Source organism: Convolutriloba macropyga, chromosome 5, assembly GCF_964194025.1.
Source record: "Convolutriloba macropyga chromosome 5, txConMacr16.3, whole genome shotgun sequence".
NCBI lineage: Eukaryota > Metazoa > Xenacoelomorpha > Acoela > Convolutidae > Convolutriloba > Convolutriloba macropyga.
In genome coordinates, this window is record NC_134472.1 from 13,876,613 (window position 1) to 13,892,518 (window position 15,906).

The 15,906-nt window shown below is 32.9% G+C and overlaps 1 protein-coding gene across 1 annotated transcript; it reads left to right on the forward strand.

The window, feature by feature from the left end:
- The first annotated feature begins 12,361 nt into the window (after window positions 1-12,361).
- LOC142340277 (uncharacterized) lies at window positions 12,362-15,154 on the forward strand. The gene is made up of 2 exons (XM_075390852.1): window positions 12,362-14,569; window positions 14,624-15,154. The coding sequence occupies exons 1-2, from the start codon at window positions 12,362-12,364 to the stop codon at window positions 15,152-15,154; spliced, it is 2,739 nt and encodes a 912-aa protein (XP_075246967.1).
- The last annotated feature ends 752 nt before the right edge of the window (window positions 15,155-15,906 follow it).

Sequence of the window (15,906 nt, forward strand, 5' to 3'; positions counted from 1 at the left end):
TGTAGTTGTTTTCAAAGTCAAAGATTTATTCTAATGTCTTATTGATGAACTATGAATGACAAAAATCCTTTTCGCCTCATAGAGGCAAAGCTTTGCGTATTTAATGGCTTCCGTTGAAAGCTATTGAATTTAATGACCTTGATACTACGAGTTTTACCAAAAATTTCGTGGTTTTAATTTATTTTTTCACGTTTGTTGAATTTTTGAAGTCATACTGTTAAGAAAAAAAAATCCTATTGCTGTTTGAAAAATAATTGAGAAAGAAAAAAAATTACTGAAAAGTTCATTTTCTAATGGCTTTGACACATTTCTCAGCCTGTTTTTTTATTCTGTAAGTAGCCGTAAAGAGCTGACCTGTCCCAAACGCTTGTAGCTTGTAATTGGGGATTGAATAAATTTTGTTACCAGAAGCAGTCAGTTCATAGCAAAGAGTCCTTAAGTTTGTGATATTATACATTTTCAAAAATTTCAAATTTTTCGGATTTTGTTGTTCTTTTTCGTCAAATTGTAATTTATTCTCATCATCGAGGTCCCATCCAATTCCTTGCATTTCAAAAATTAACATGTAGACTGATATAAGGTCGTAACTGATGTTTTTTTGTTGGACAATCGTGAATGCGTTTTCATAAAAGTTTTGTTAGTTGTGTATTTGTGTTTCTCTTCTTTTAGCACATTCGCGTAATAGCAGATCCAATAATGATTTTCAAATGTGGTCTTAATAAAATTTTTGTTGTTTCAGTACAATTTTAGCAGATTTAGAATAAATAAAAAATGAAATAAAATACATTATATTCAGATAATAGCTAATGATCTTAATGGCTTGTGTTTAATAATTTAAGTATATGCAAATTGTTTTTTTTTGAGCTTTTCTGTATCTTCAGTCATTCTTATTGCTTAGTCTCACCAGAGACAGGACCTATTGATTTCATAAGGACTTTTTTGCAAATTTATCAGGAATTATTTCATTAAAAGTTAATGATTTTTAAGACTTATTAATTTATTTGGTATAAAAAATGTTGATTGATTTTTGAATTTCGCCTCAGTATTCCGTCTTTTTATCGACTTGCTGCCCAGTCTCATTAAGGAAAATTTCCATCTGCTGTATAGTTTGGAAGAAGTAAATTTGCTTAGCTACGGTTTTATCCGACTGCATCATGACGTTGTTTCAAGTTGCTTTTAATTTTAGATATTGTTTTTGCTTATTTTGTTGTCTGTCTTTTCTCGTGATATGTTTAATGGCAGATCTCGTGAGCGCTGCAATGAGGCATGGTGTTATGTAATTCAATTAGTAGTTACTTTTTGTAATGATTTTCTTAAACTCAAAATGTCAAAAATGACAAATAACATTTGTCATGAGCTCGGGTCGGAACATCATGTGTGAACGCACATTAACGAGCATCCTTGTTTAGTAATCATATTCCGTTTCAGTTTTTTGTATATATAGCTATCGTTGTCAAAAATGTTCTGATACGCATTTGTCAAGAAAAGTTTTGTGAATTCTAATTTTCAATCCAAATCCTTGTCACAAATGTCCTATTGACTTGATTTATTTTTATTGGTGAAAATGCATACATTCTTATTTGTAGAACATTTTAAAGATGTTTGTTTGCGCCTTTTTTAATGAAAAGTCTCACATAACGTGTTTTTTCCGAACTCAGATTCCACATTTTTTGTGAAATTTTTGATACTTGTTCTTGTAGCATCTATTTTGTACGTTTCTTGGCGCTTATTTTTTAATAAACTTATCAACATTCTGTAACGGTGCGTTTGATGCCAGAGGAATTTCAAGATACAAAATCTTTGCATTAGATAATTTGTCTTTTACTAAAGGATTGGGGAGAATGGCTTTATTGAATATTATAAACAAATATTTAATAATTATTGAAAATTATAAACAAATCTGTTGGCAAAAATTTTATCGATTTTCGTTATTGTTGGATGTTAGTTGTGGACCTGTATCGTAAGGTTTTTCTGTTTGTCAAACAGATTATTTTTTCTTTGATGTACTTTTGCCACTTTCTTTTCCAGTTTGGGTGAAGTAATTTTCATTGCAACATGCAGGTTTTTTTCCCTGTTTCTAATTGAAATACCTTTAATGAGATATTGAACAGCAAGTATTTAGTATTAAATTGAACAGTTTTTTCTAAGGCTATGGGACCATTTCACTGCCAAGCGTTGAACATGAGGCTGTGACAATCGAAATATATTTAGGACAAGCGGTAAAGGTAAAAAAATTAGTTAACTTCAGTGTGCTTTTAAATCTGCTTTTGTAAAAAAAATCTCAATTTGCTGTAACAACAATTCTCAGTTTTGTATTAACACAACTCAGAAAACAATGCAAGTTGAAGAATTGGCTTATTTAGTTTCTTTCTTTCTTTTTCATGATTTTGCTTGATTCAATTATAAGAATGAAGCATTTTTGGGTTTCTCTATATTTTTTAAATTCTTCTTGCTACTTTTTGCTATTGTTTTTGAAAACAATGAACTTCCTTCAAAAAGTTCAGTTAAATCCATCGAAGCACATTTAATTGTAAAATGGGATCAATCAAGCTTTCTTGAAAATTAGTAATTTCAAGAGCGAAAAATTGCCATGTCAACTTGGTCGGGAGTCAGAGAAAACAGAACAAACTGATACAGCTAAATGAAAACTGTTTTTGGTTTAAAAGATGGAACGTAACTGGTTCACGCTTGTGAGATTTTTATTCGAGCCTTCCCGAAAACTGCAATAAATAATTTTTACTCAGATGTTTTTGATTCAATCGAAAACTGAAATAATAGTTCCTTTCACCCCTCCAGTTTTCAGATAATTTAAGTTTTAAAAAAAACAGTCGCAATTTTTGCAAAATCCAGCGAAAAGATAATATTAACTGCCAAGTCATTCGTCTCTGCAATATCAAAACAGATTTGGTGATATGACGCATTGCCTGCTTTGAAAAGCTTACGTGGCAACATTCTTTGCCCCTCAAAGAATCGCAAAAATTCTTGTAGTTATATAACATTATGATGTAAGTAGTAACAAACCTATACACCCTGGATCACTTTTTGGCTGATTTTCCCCAAACATGTTCGATCATGCGCGCGGATGGAAAGTTCTTGGCAATTATTCCCTTTTAGTTTAGGATTGTTGCCTGAAAATTTAATGGACTTACCTTTTTGAACAGGACATGTTGGCTTGCCTCTTTAATAAGGTATATAAACACACTGTGGAGAATACTGTTTGTATACAAATGCCTAAGGGCTATAAATCCACTCTAAATTTGCCATGAACACTTTTGCGTGGAAATCTGGGCTTCTAATGTGAATAAACTATATATATATATATATAGGTATTGCGAATGCATGCTTAATTCCTGCTTACGCAAATTTGAAGAACACAAGTTTATAAGTTTATGAGGGGTATTTAAACCCTGTGAAGAAGATTGTTTGTATACAAATGTCTGAGGGCTATAAATCCAGTGAACACTTTTGCGTAGAAATATCTGGGCTCCTAATGTGAATAATCTATGTATTGGTATATGCAGACTCACTTTGAAGATTTTGTTTTTTAACTACATGTGAAACGTCTGGGTAGGAAGCGTTCTACTTTCTGATGAAATTATTGCCTAAGGGCTATTTTTAGAACACAAACTCAAACTCGAACTCGTCTGGCTCAGACTGTTCATAGACTTCCCTTTCATTTATTACACAATAAGCCATATGATTCAGACGTATTACGTTTTGACGAAATTCGTATCCGAAAACAACAAGTTCGAACACGATAAAAGGAAATAATTGATTCTTCAATAGAATTTATATAAAAAAGGAACAAAAAAAGCATTTTGAAAGATAATAATTTACTGAAACTTTGACCTCATCAACTGTTGTTTTGTCCAGCAAAGACCAATTGATAGGGAAGACAATCGTCGAGTAGAAAGAACACAAGTTGAGAGTAACTTCCTGCAATTTAAATCAGGTTAATTCACCATTTGAAAAGAAATCATCCTTTGAAGTTATACTAAGAAGTTAGGTCCTTGAGGAATCCGAAAAGTATAGAAACATCTTGTTTTTAGTTTTGAAGGATCTATCAGAAAAAGAAGTGGTGTCAAGAAGAACAGTTGGGTGTATCAACATCTTGTCACTTTGGTTGCAGAGAATACAAAGACACAAAAGACGGAAAAAACTCTTGTTTGAATTCCGAGCGCTTCAAAAACAAATTGACATAAGAAAGCATAAAAGAACATCTGGAAACCAGAGGAGCAGCATTTTTTGTCTATCATCAGAGCGCATCAAGAATCCCTAGACAAGTGGTGTGGTTCAAAACAGAATACTTTTGGAATGTAAGTTAAAAATCTTCTTTAATCATCATTTATCTCCACAATCATTTCAACCTATATAACTCATCCACGGATCAAGAAAAGGTAGCAACATAGTTAAAGATTAGCATCCTTTATTCATCAGGAAGCATTTTTTCTCTATGTTTTAAAGGTGAGGAGCTGAGATTAGTCGATTAGCAAATAACTGAGACACATATTTAGTTGTTAAGATTGCATCACAAAATTTATGACCTATCAGATTTGAAATATGAAAACTTCTTTTAAAAGCCAACACAAAATTACTTTAAAAAACGTCATTTTCAATGTCAAAGGTCAATTGTACATCATTTTTTCCTCTTAATGTACAAGTCCTAGTGGAAAATTTTTTAAGAAATGGTTGTTCCATTAGTGAAAACTAACACAAAACTACTTTAAAAAACATCAATTTTGCTCACATAACATATGTATGAGTCATCAAAGGTCAATTGTACATCATTTTTTTCCTCTTAATGTACAAGTCCTAGAGAAAAATTTCTTAAGAAAAGGTTGTTCCATTAGTAAAAACTAACACAAATATACTTTAAAAAACATCACTTCTGCTCATATAACATATGTATGAGTCATCAAAGGTCAATTGTACATCATTTTTTTCCTCTTAATGTACAAGTCCTAGAGGAAAAATTCTTAAGAAAAGGTTGTTCCATTAGTGAAAACTAACACAAAACTACTTTAAAAAACATCAATTTTGCTCACATAACATATGTATGAGTCATCAAAGGTCAATTGTACATCATTTTTTTCGTCTTAATGTACAAGTCCTAGAGGAAAATTTCCTAAGGAAAATTTGTTCCATTAGTGAAAACTAACACAAATATACTTTAAAAAACATCACTTCTGCTCATATAACATATGTATGAGTCATCAAAGGTCAATTGTACATCATTTTTTTCCTCTTAATGTACAAGTCCTAGAGGAAAAATTCTTAAGAAAAGGTTGTTCCATTAGTGAAAACTAACACAAAACTACTTTAAAAAACATCAATTTTGCTCACATAACATATGTATGAGTCATCAAAGGTCAATTATACATCATTTTTTTCCTCTTAATGTACAAGTCCTAGAGAATGATTTCTTAAGGAAAAGTTGTCCCATTAGTGAAAACTAACACAAATATACTTTAAAAAACATCAATTTTGCTCACATAACATATGTATGAGTCATCAAAGGTCAATAGTACATCATTTTTTTCCTCTTAATGTACAAGTCCTAGAGAAAAATTTCTTAAGGAAAAGTTGTCCCATTAGTGAAAACTAACACAAATATACTTTAAAAAACATCAATTTTGCTCACATAACATATGTATGAGTCATCAAAGGTCAATAGTACAACATTTTGTTCCTCTTAATGTACAAGTCCTAGAGAAAAAGTTCTTAAGGAAAAGTTGTTCCATTAGTGAAAACTAACACAAAAAAACTTTAAAAAACATCAATTTTGCTCACATAACATATGTATGAGTCATCAAAGGTCAATTGTACATCATCTTTTTCCTCTTAATGTATAAGTCCTAGAGAAAAATTTCTTAAGGAAAAGTTGTCCCATTAGTGAAAACTAACACAAATATACTTTAAAAAACATCACTCTTGCTCATATAACATATGTATGAGTCATCAAAGGTCAATTGTACATCAATTTTTTCCTCTTAATGTACAAGTCCTAGAGAAAAATTTCTTAAGGAAAGGTTGTTCCATTAGTGAAAACTAACACAAAACTACTTTGAAAAACATTAATTTTGCTCACATAACATATGTATGAGTCATCAAATGTCAATTGTACATCATTTTTTGTCCTCTTAATGTACAAGTCCTAGAGGAAAAATTCTTAAGAAAAAGTTGTTCCATTAGTAAAAACTAACAAAAATATACTTTAAAACATCAATTTTGCTCATATAACATATGTATGAGTCATTAAAGGTCGATTGTACATCATTTTTTTCCTCTTAATGTACAAGTCCTAGAGGAAAAATTCTTAAGGAAAAGTTGTTCCATTAGTAAAAACTAACACAAATATACTTTAAAAAACATCAGTTTTGCTCATATAACATATGTATGAGTCATCAAAGGTCAATTGTACATCATTTTTTTCCTCTTAATGTACAAGTCCTAGAGAAAAATTTCTTAAGAAAAGGTTGTTCCATTAGTGAAAACTAACACAAAACTACTTTGAAAAACATCAATTTTGCTCACATAACATATGTATGAGTCATCAAATGTCAATTGTACATCATTTTTGTCCTCTTAATGTACAAGTCCTAGAGGAAAAATTCTTAAGAAAAAGTTGTTCCATTAGTAAAAACTAACAAAAATATACTTTAAAACATCAATTTTGCTCATATAACATATGTATGAGTCATTAAAGGTCGATTGTACATCATTTTTTTCCTCTTAATGTACAAGTCCTAGAGGAAAAATTCTTAAGGAAAAGTTGTTCCATTAGTAAAAACTAACACAAATATACTTTAAAAAACATCAGTTTTGCTCATATAACATATGTATGAGTCATCAAAGGTCAATTGTACATCATTTTTTTCCTCTTAATGTACAAGTCCTAGAGAAAAATTTCTTAAGAAAAGGTTGTTCCATTAGTTAAAACTAACACAAAACTACTTTAAAAAACATCAATTTTGCTCACATAACATATGTATGAGTCATCAAAGGTCAATTGTACATCATTTTTTTCCTCTTAATGTACAAGTCCTAGAGGAAAAATTCTTAAGGAAAAGTTGTTCCATCAAAGGTCAATTGTACATCATTTTTTTCCTCTTAATGTACAAGTCCTAGAGAAAAATTTCTTAAGAAAAGGTTGTTCCATTAGTGAAAACTAACACAAAACTACTTTAAAAAACATCAATTTTGCTCACATAACATATGTATGAGTCATCAAAGGTCAATTGTACATCATTTTTTTTTTCTCTTAATGTACAAGTCCTAGAGGAAAAATTCTTAAGGAAAAGTTGTTCCATCAAAGGTCAATTGTACATCATTTTTTTCCTCTTAATGTACAAGTCCTAGAGAAAAATTTCTTAAGAAAAAGGTTGTTCCATTAGTGAGAACTAACACAAAACTACTTTAGTAAACATCAATTTTGCTCACATAACATATGTATGAGTCATCAAATGTCAATTGTACATCATTTTTGTCCTCTTAATGTACAAGTCCTAGAGGAAAAATTCTTAAGAAAAAGTTGTTCCATTAGTAAAAACTAACAAAAATATACTTTAAAACATCAATTTTGCTCATATAACATATGTATGAGTCATTAAAGGTCGATTGTACATCATTTTTTTCCTCTTAATGTACAAGTCCTAGTGGAAAAATTCTTCAGAAAAGGTTGTTCCATTAGTGCAAACTAACACAAAACTACTTTAAAAAACATCAATTTTGCTCACATAACATATGTATGAGTCATCAAAGGTCAATTGTACATCATTTTTTCCTCTTAATGTACAAGTCCTAGAGCAAAATTTCTTAAGGAGAAGTTGTTCCATTAGAGAAAACTAACACAAAACTACTTTAAAAACATCAATTTTGCTCTTATAACATATGTATGAGTCATCAAAGGTCAATTGTACATCATTTTTTCCTTCTTAAATTACAATTCCTAGAGAAAAATTTCTAAATTAAAAGTTTTCACAATAGGGAAGCAAAATTACTTTAAAAGATATGTTGTCCTTACAAATTGTATATGAGTAATCAAAAGTCAACTGAACATTTTTATTGCGTGTACGATAAATACAAAACAGAATATTTATTGGAATTTTCCTTAGGTAAAAAATTATGCAGTTTCGAAAATTAAGTCGCCAAAAAATTCTCCAAAAGTAGTTTTATTCAATTTTCTCTCACTTCACATCTGTGAAAAAAAAGGGATTGACAGCAAAACTTTCCTACTTGAGATATATAAATCAAATATTGAAATAAACCTGTCATTCAATCAAAGTTTCTCCAACATAGCAAAGATTTCTCGCTTCAACTTATTCTGCAGGCTAAACGTCATTCTACTTGATAAAAATAACGGTCCCAAAAAGCACAAAAAGCTCATTAATAGTCTGATCTATTTATCGTTGGCCGTTTACAAACATTAATTGCAGCCAAAATTTCCGACTGAAATCTGTTAGTACTCTAAAACATAACTAAAATTGTCCAGAAATATTTCAAAACGTGTCAATGAGTCATCAAAGATTTAAAGTTCAAAAACAATTCTAGAAGGTAAAATTTTTTATAAAATTTTTAACAGAAAGTTTTTAAAGGTCAGTAAAACCGCTGTGCGCATTTCTAGAGACTTTCAATTATATTTAAACAAATTAAATTTCTTCCTAGAGGCTCTACATTTGTGAAACTTATATGAGAATAAAAACGTACCAAAGAGATCATCTATTCAAAAACTTTAAATTCAAAGAAAAAAATATGAGATAAAAGTTTGAACATTAGCAAAAGTTTCTTATCAATAATTAACTACTCATGATTTTTTGTTGAGGTTGTTCTTCAAAACCATCCTTAAACAGTTAATAAACGTTTCCAGCAGTCAGTAGATGCAAACTAGTTCTTATTAGATGTCATAAACTAAGAAATAGTTTCTTTAACTTTGTTTTTGAATGAAAAACTAAATTAAAAACGTTCAGACCATTTTGTTGAAGAAGCATTTGATTTGCTGATTTGTTTGGCAGCACCAAAAAAAATTCAACAACATGAACTTTGTCAAAATTACAGTATGAACTTTGAACGATATGTACTACATATGTATCTGTAGTAACATTAATTTTCAACCAATTTATAGAACCAAAAGAAATTTAGTGAGATAATAGTTGCATATTTCGTAATCAACGGAAAATTTGCGCATCTGTTTTACATTATATCATTCTGAGTACAAGGATCTGCAAGGATCTAAATCTTTGTTAAACTGACCAATTAAACTGAACAGAAACAGAATGTTAATTGGTATGACAAAGACCAGCAAGGTAAATTATGCTATGCGTTATCCAAAAAAGACAGTTTTTTCCCATGCTATATTAATGTAGCTTATTTCTGCTTCAGGAAACTATACAATATACTATAATTTATGATAACTTTACCAGATGAAGCAAAACTGAAAAATATTTGTTTTCTTGGAAAAGAAATTAAGACAACTATGTGGATTTCGACATTTTTTTTAAAGTTTTCGTCAACTTTAGCTAAAATTCGTGATCATATTTTTTGCAAAGTACGATAATAAATTAGTGTGCAATGAGACAATGTAAAACTTGATTTGCTCTTCATTGTCAAGTTTTGGTTGACTGTTGAAATAATTGTGTTCGTCAACCACAAAAATGTTCTCAGTTGAGTTGTGTGAAAATTCGTTTTGAACACCGAGGTCACAATCATGAATTCTCAATTTTTTGTGATATTGCATCTAGAAATTGCTTTTATCAAATTTTCTATTGAACTTCAAAAGCATTAAAAAAGCAACCCTAATTACCAACGATTTGATTCTGTCACACTTTACTGATAACTATTTGTCTGTAAGTGAAAGATTTGTCTGACAGTTTTAAAAGCAACCCAAAAAAATCAAGGAGAAAAAACCAGTTGAAAACTTTAAGCAGCGAGTTTCTATTCAAATTTAAAATTGAAGTATATTATAAAAAATTGTCAAAACTGCCATAAAAAACATTAGTTCCTCATCTTGATTTTAGCCTAGGTACACTGAGTCCACACAAATTGGAAAATCAATTCAACACACAAAAATTTAAACAGATTTTATAGAGACAAGAGTACAATAAAAACATTCCTTGCTTTAAAAATATTCATTTCGAAGCTTTCAACAACTACAGATCAGTGGTTCGTTTTTCTTTCTCAATGAATTGGTATTGACTTTGTAAAAACTTAACAACAAAAATTTTACGGAAATAAGCTTAATCTTATATAATTGAATCTAGTTGTTGCAAGTGGTTGCAATATAATGAGTTTCCGACTTTTTTTTAATCCTAAACTAAAACAAACCACCTAATTTTGGAAAACAAAACGGAGGACTATCAAGTTTTTGTTTTTCAATCTCCGATTATCTCATCAGTATAAGGCCAGTATTTTGAAGGTAATTTTTTTGCCATACAAAACTGCATTCCCAACTAATATTTGCCAGAATTTAGGATCACCTGTAAAAAACTATGAAAAAGTTTTCAAACGGTAAAGTTTCCCCTTCATTGAAGTGGTTTACGCGTAACAAAAAAAATTTGATACATGTAAATATTTAATGGAAAAAATTAGAAAGCAAACGAAAACCATAAAAGCAAGTTATTTAGTTAGATAAATCATTTTAAAGCATTCAACAACTGCAAACCAGTCGCTTTGATCGGAGTCAAGCAAATTGTTTTCCAAACTAATTTTTTGCAAAATATTTCAAACAAATTAGAAGTGTAAGTTTCTATTTTTCTCATTAAATTTTTCAACAGCAGTTTAAATATAGAAAAATACCAAGCGGAACGTCTAAATATATTCGCTTTTCCTTTTCATCTCTAAAAAAAAACTGGCTCATTTTTTCGGAATTTTTAAAATCAAGTGTACACTTATTGTTCCCATGATTAATTGTGTTAGTGAATTTCAATCAGGTCTTGTGAGCTCACAAAAATTAAAAACCACAAAAGCTTATACAAGGTCAAGATCATTGAATTCATAGATAGTATTTCTTAGGAATCTTAAGTGAATAAGTTAAGTGATTAAATTCCTTGTATGGCAAAAGTTACAATATATGATCCGTGGACGAGTCTTTTTAGAAGGTTTTTTCAAAGTGTTAATCAGTAATCAAATATTAATATATCTTTTTCTGTTTTAGATGAAGACTTTTAACTGTGACGAGTGCTCGAAGAAGTACAGCAGGAAAGAGAAACTATTGCAGCATATGGAGAAGGAGCATAACACAAAATTGGAAAAAACAGCAAGCTATGAATGTGGACAATGTAATAAGAAGTTCACTCAGAGCAGGAACTTGATTCAGCATTTGAAAACAGTTCATGGAAGTCAGACGTACACAAAGTGCAAGCATTGTACACAAATTTATGGCGACACTTCATCGTGTGCTAGACATGAGGAAGACGCTCATGGTACTCACAGAGAGGTTTCCGAGAAGACTGAATGCAATTTGGAGCTACAAGAGAAACAAGCTATTGGAAAGTTTTTTCAGACATTCAGGATACAAGTGGACAACCAAATTGATGTCTTTAATTTTGTTACGGAGCATCTCGAAGACCTTAAATTATTTATGAGAAACAAAATAGCAGAGCTTGGACCTTTGAAAATTCAGCTCTCTGTTTTTGTACAGATGTTGAAACCAACAGATGATACCAAAGTCGGCTGTCATGCAAATACAAAGTCAAAAGTTCTAACAACAGAACCATCAGATGATGAAATTTTTGAAATGGTTGACCAAATGAACAACTCAATCCAAATTTTTTCAACCGGTGGAAGTGGATTTGTTGTTCAGAAAGTTGATCACTAGGATATTAACATTAACAAATTTAAACCTATCATAGGAAGCAGTTACATTGCTACACCAGCTGCCCTAGTTGGAAACAATTTTCTCCTAAATATTCGAAACAATGACAACAAATGTTTTGCATACTCAGTGCTTGCAGCAATGTTTCCAGAGAAGGAGAACAAAAATCGGCAAAACAAATACAAGCCAAATTTGCACAAACTGAATTTTGACAGCATTGAGTTCCCCATGTCTTTGACGGATGTTCCGAAGTTTGAGAAACAAAACAATATTGGAATTAATGTTTTTGGTTTCAATAAAAACAAAATTTTGCCGCTTTACTTAACCAAAATAAAAACGGAAAAAATTATTCCTTTGTTGCTGCTGACCGATGGACTGATCAGCCACTACTGTTTGATCACAAACTTTCACGCTTTTATGGCTCGGCAGTTTGGAGAAAGGAATCATAACCGATATAAGTACTGCGAACGTTGCCTTCATGGATTTTGGAATTCAACTGCACTGGAGAAACATTTGGATTTATGTGGGGAGCATAAAGCTGTTCATATTACTATGCCAATGGAAGACTCAACAATTGAATTTACAAACTGGCATAAAACGTTTTCAGTTCCCTTAGTGATTTATGCCGACACAGAGGCTGTCAGCCTTAAGCACGACACCTGCCGCCAGAATCCTGAGAATAGCTACACCTTGAACGAAGAAACTCAGAATCCTTGCGCAATAGGTTTTTGTGCTGTTGATAAAACTGGTGGAAGTGATTATTACAGTTTTGAAGGTGAGAAATGCATCGAAGAGTTTTTTCAGTGGCTCAGAGAGAACGCCAAATCTATTTCTGAGAGAAAACAGAAGCATAGACGCCTCATAATATCTGATGAAGAACGAATGAGAATGATTGATCAGGGTAAAAGATGTGTTATTTGTCAGAGGAGTTTAAACGACGAAAAAGTAATCCATCATGATCACTTTACTGGTGAAATATACGGAGTTGCGTACAACAGCTGCAATCTTAAGCTTCGTACGCAGACTTTTACGCCTATTTTTTTCCACAACCTTAGTAAATACGACGCACATCATCTATTGAAATACATTGAAATCCAATCGGAAGAAAAATTGACAGTCATTCCTTGCAACAGTGAGACATACATCTCATTCTCGTTCCTTGTTCCTGTTGGTAAAAGCAAAGATGACAAGCTACTATATGAAGAATTTCGTTTCCTTGACAGCTATCGTTTTTTATCCGGGAGTCTTGACACTCTGGTTACAACACTCGAAACAAAGGACTATTGTCAATTATCTAAACATTTCCAAAAATATTGCGACCTTTTGCAAAAGAAAGGAGTTTTCCCATATTCGTTTCTCGATAGCTTTGAGAAACTCTCTGAAAAATCGTTGCCTCAATATGGTGATCAGTGGATAAATTCATTGTCTGGTCAAATTGATGTTTCTGAGGAGGATGTTCAGCATGCTAACAAAGTTTGGAATATGTTTGGCTGCAAAAGCTTTGGTGACTATCTCATGTTGTATCTCAAAACTGATGTCATTCTTCTGGCTGACGTGTTTGAAAAATGCCGAAGACTCTTTGATCAGGTATATGGATTAGACCCCTGTCATTACTATAGTGCACCTAATATTTCATGGGATGCAATGCTGAAAACAACTAAAGTGAAGTTGGACTTGCTCTCTGATATAGATATGCTGTTGTTTTGTGAGAGATCTATCCGTGGAGGATTGAATGGAATTGGTGAGAAACGGTACATGAAAGCTAACAACAAATACTTGAATAACTTTGATGAAGGAAAACCAAGCACGTATGGACTTTTTCTGGATGTCGTTAACTTATATGGTGGAACAATGATGAAAAAACTGCCAACCGGAGGATTTGAATGGTCAGACATCAGTTTGGAAAAGATCATGCAAACATCTGACGAAAGTGATGTTGGGTACTTTGTAATTGTTGATTTGAATTATCCTAGCAACTTACATGACTGTCACAATGATTTCCCTCTGGCTGCTGAGAAGTTAAAAATCGATGCTGAGATGCTTTCTCAGTATCAGCTAGAATTGGGAAACAAGACCAGTTATATCCCAAAGCTTCTGGAAACGCTTCAGTCAAAGCAGAATTATGTATGTCATCATTCAGTTCTGAAATTTTATTGTCAACAGGGGCTCCAAGTAACCAGACTACATAAGACTCTGAAGTTCAACCAGAGTGATTTTATGAAGTGCTATATTGAGCAGAACACAAAGTTGCGACAACAACCCGGTATCAGCACCTTTGAAAAGAACTTTTTCAAACTGTTGAACAATTCATGCTTCGGAAAAACGATGGAAAATTTGAGATGTCGTTACAAGATGGTATTTGTTGAAAATGAGGAGAAAGCAAAGTTATATTGCAACAAGTACAATTTTGAGAAGTTCACTATATTTCGAGAGAACCTTGTTGGGATCACTCTTAGCCAGAAAGAGATCAGGTGGAATAAACCAACTTATCTGGGTGCTGCTATTTTGGATCTGTCAAAACTACACCTGTACAGGTTTCATTATGAAGAAATGGGGCCTTTGTTTGACAAAAAAGCTCGAGTGATGTATCGTGACACTGATTCTCTCTTTTATGAAATTGAGACGGATGACATTTACGAAGATCTCAAACAGCTGAAACACGTACTTGATTTGAGTGATTACCCCAAGGATCATCACTTACACAGTGAATTGAACAAAAAAGTGCCACTCAAATTATCAGATGAGCTGAATGGTGACATTGTGATGTCAGCAGTTTTTCTGAAACCAAAAGCTTACTCTGTAAAAACTTTGCAGAAAGTCAAACAAAGTGCCAAGGGTGTGAGCAAACAAGTGAAAAAGACACTTCATCATGATAAGTTCAAGGAAGTGCTCAAATCAAAATCACCATTGAGAAAACTAGTAACATCTATAACTAGTGACAAACACACAGTCAACATAACAGAGTCTAACAAAATTGCTTTGAGTGCATTTGACGATAAACGTTATTATCTGAGTGACGGTATAAGCTCATACGCGTATGGACACTACAAAATTGGTCACAAGCGGAAACAGCCCTCGGAAAAACCTCAAAAGTCCTATATTGAGATCAGTGAATGTGAAACCGCCAGAGATTTAACTGAACAACTTGATACTGAGATTGAAGAAACCTTTTCACCACCTGATCCTGGGTTCTGGAAAACTTCTCAAATTGAATCCGATGAGGAAGAAATATTTGATTTCGATGCAGCTCCAAAAGAAAAGCCGTTCTCAAGATGTCCATATATCGATTTCGAAGCAGAGGAAGAGCCGCCTGCAAAGAAGCAACGCATGTCCAGCAAGCGTTAAACATTGACGATGCTGCCCAACTCCACCCCGGTTGGGAGTCTCAAGAAGTTTTGACGAGGAGATACAATAACCTGCGACTGCTCCGCGCAGGAGCTTCTTGTGACAATAACAGCTTTTATAGGGGATAGCTGCCCAACTCCACCCCGGTTGGGAGTCTCAAGAAGTATTGACGAGGAGATACAATAACCTGCGACTGCTCCGCGCAGGAGCTTCTTGTGACAATAACAGCTTTTATAGGGGATAGCTGCCCAATTCCACCCCAGTTGGGGTCTCAAGAAGTATTGACGAGGAGACACAATAACCTGCGACTGCTCCGCGCAGGAGCTTCTTGTGACAATAACAGCTTTTATAGGGGGATAGCTGCCCAACTCCACCCCGGTTGGGAGTCTCAAGAAGTATCGACGAGGAGACACAAAAACCTGCGACTGCTCCGCGCAGGAGCTTCTTGCGACAATAACAGCTTTTATATGGGATAGCTGCCCAATTCCACCCCGGTTGGGAGTCTCAAGAAGTATTGACGAGGAGACACAAAATCCTGCGACTGCTCCGCGCAGGAGCTTCTTGTGACAATAACAGCTTTTATAGGGGATAGCTGCCCAACTCCACCCCAGTTGGGGTCTCAAGAAGTATTGACGAGGAGACACAAAAACCTGCGAATGCTCCGCGCAGGAGCTTCTTGTGACAATAACAGCTTTTATAGGGGGTTACAAGCTTTTCCACATGTCCATACAACACAAATAGATGTTGAAGAT

Coding starts and splice junctions, on each gene's coding strand:
- LOC142340277 (XM_075390852.1), top strand. CDS start 12,362: ATGCCAATGGAAGACTCAACAATTGAATTTACAAACTGGCATAAAACG. Junction 14,570..14,623: donor ATGAGCTGAATGGTGACATT/GTGATGTCAGCA, acceptor AAAACTTTGCAG/AAAGTCAAACAAAGTGCCAA.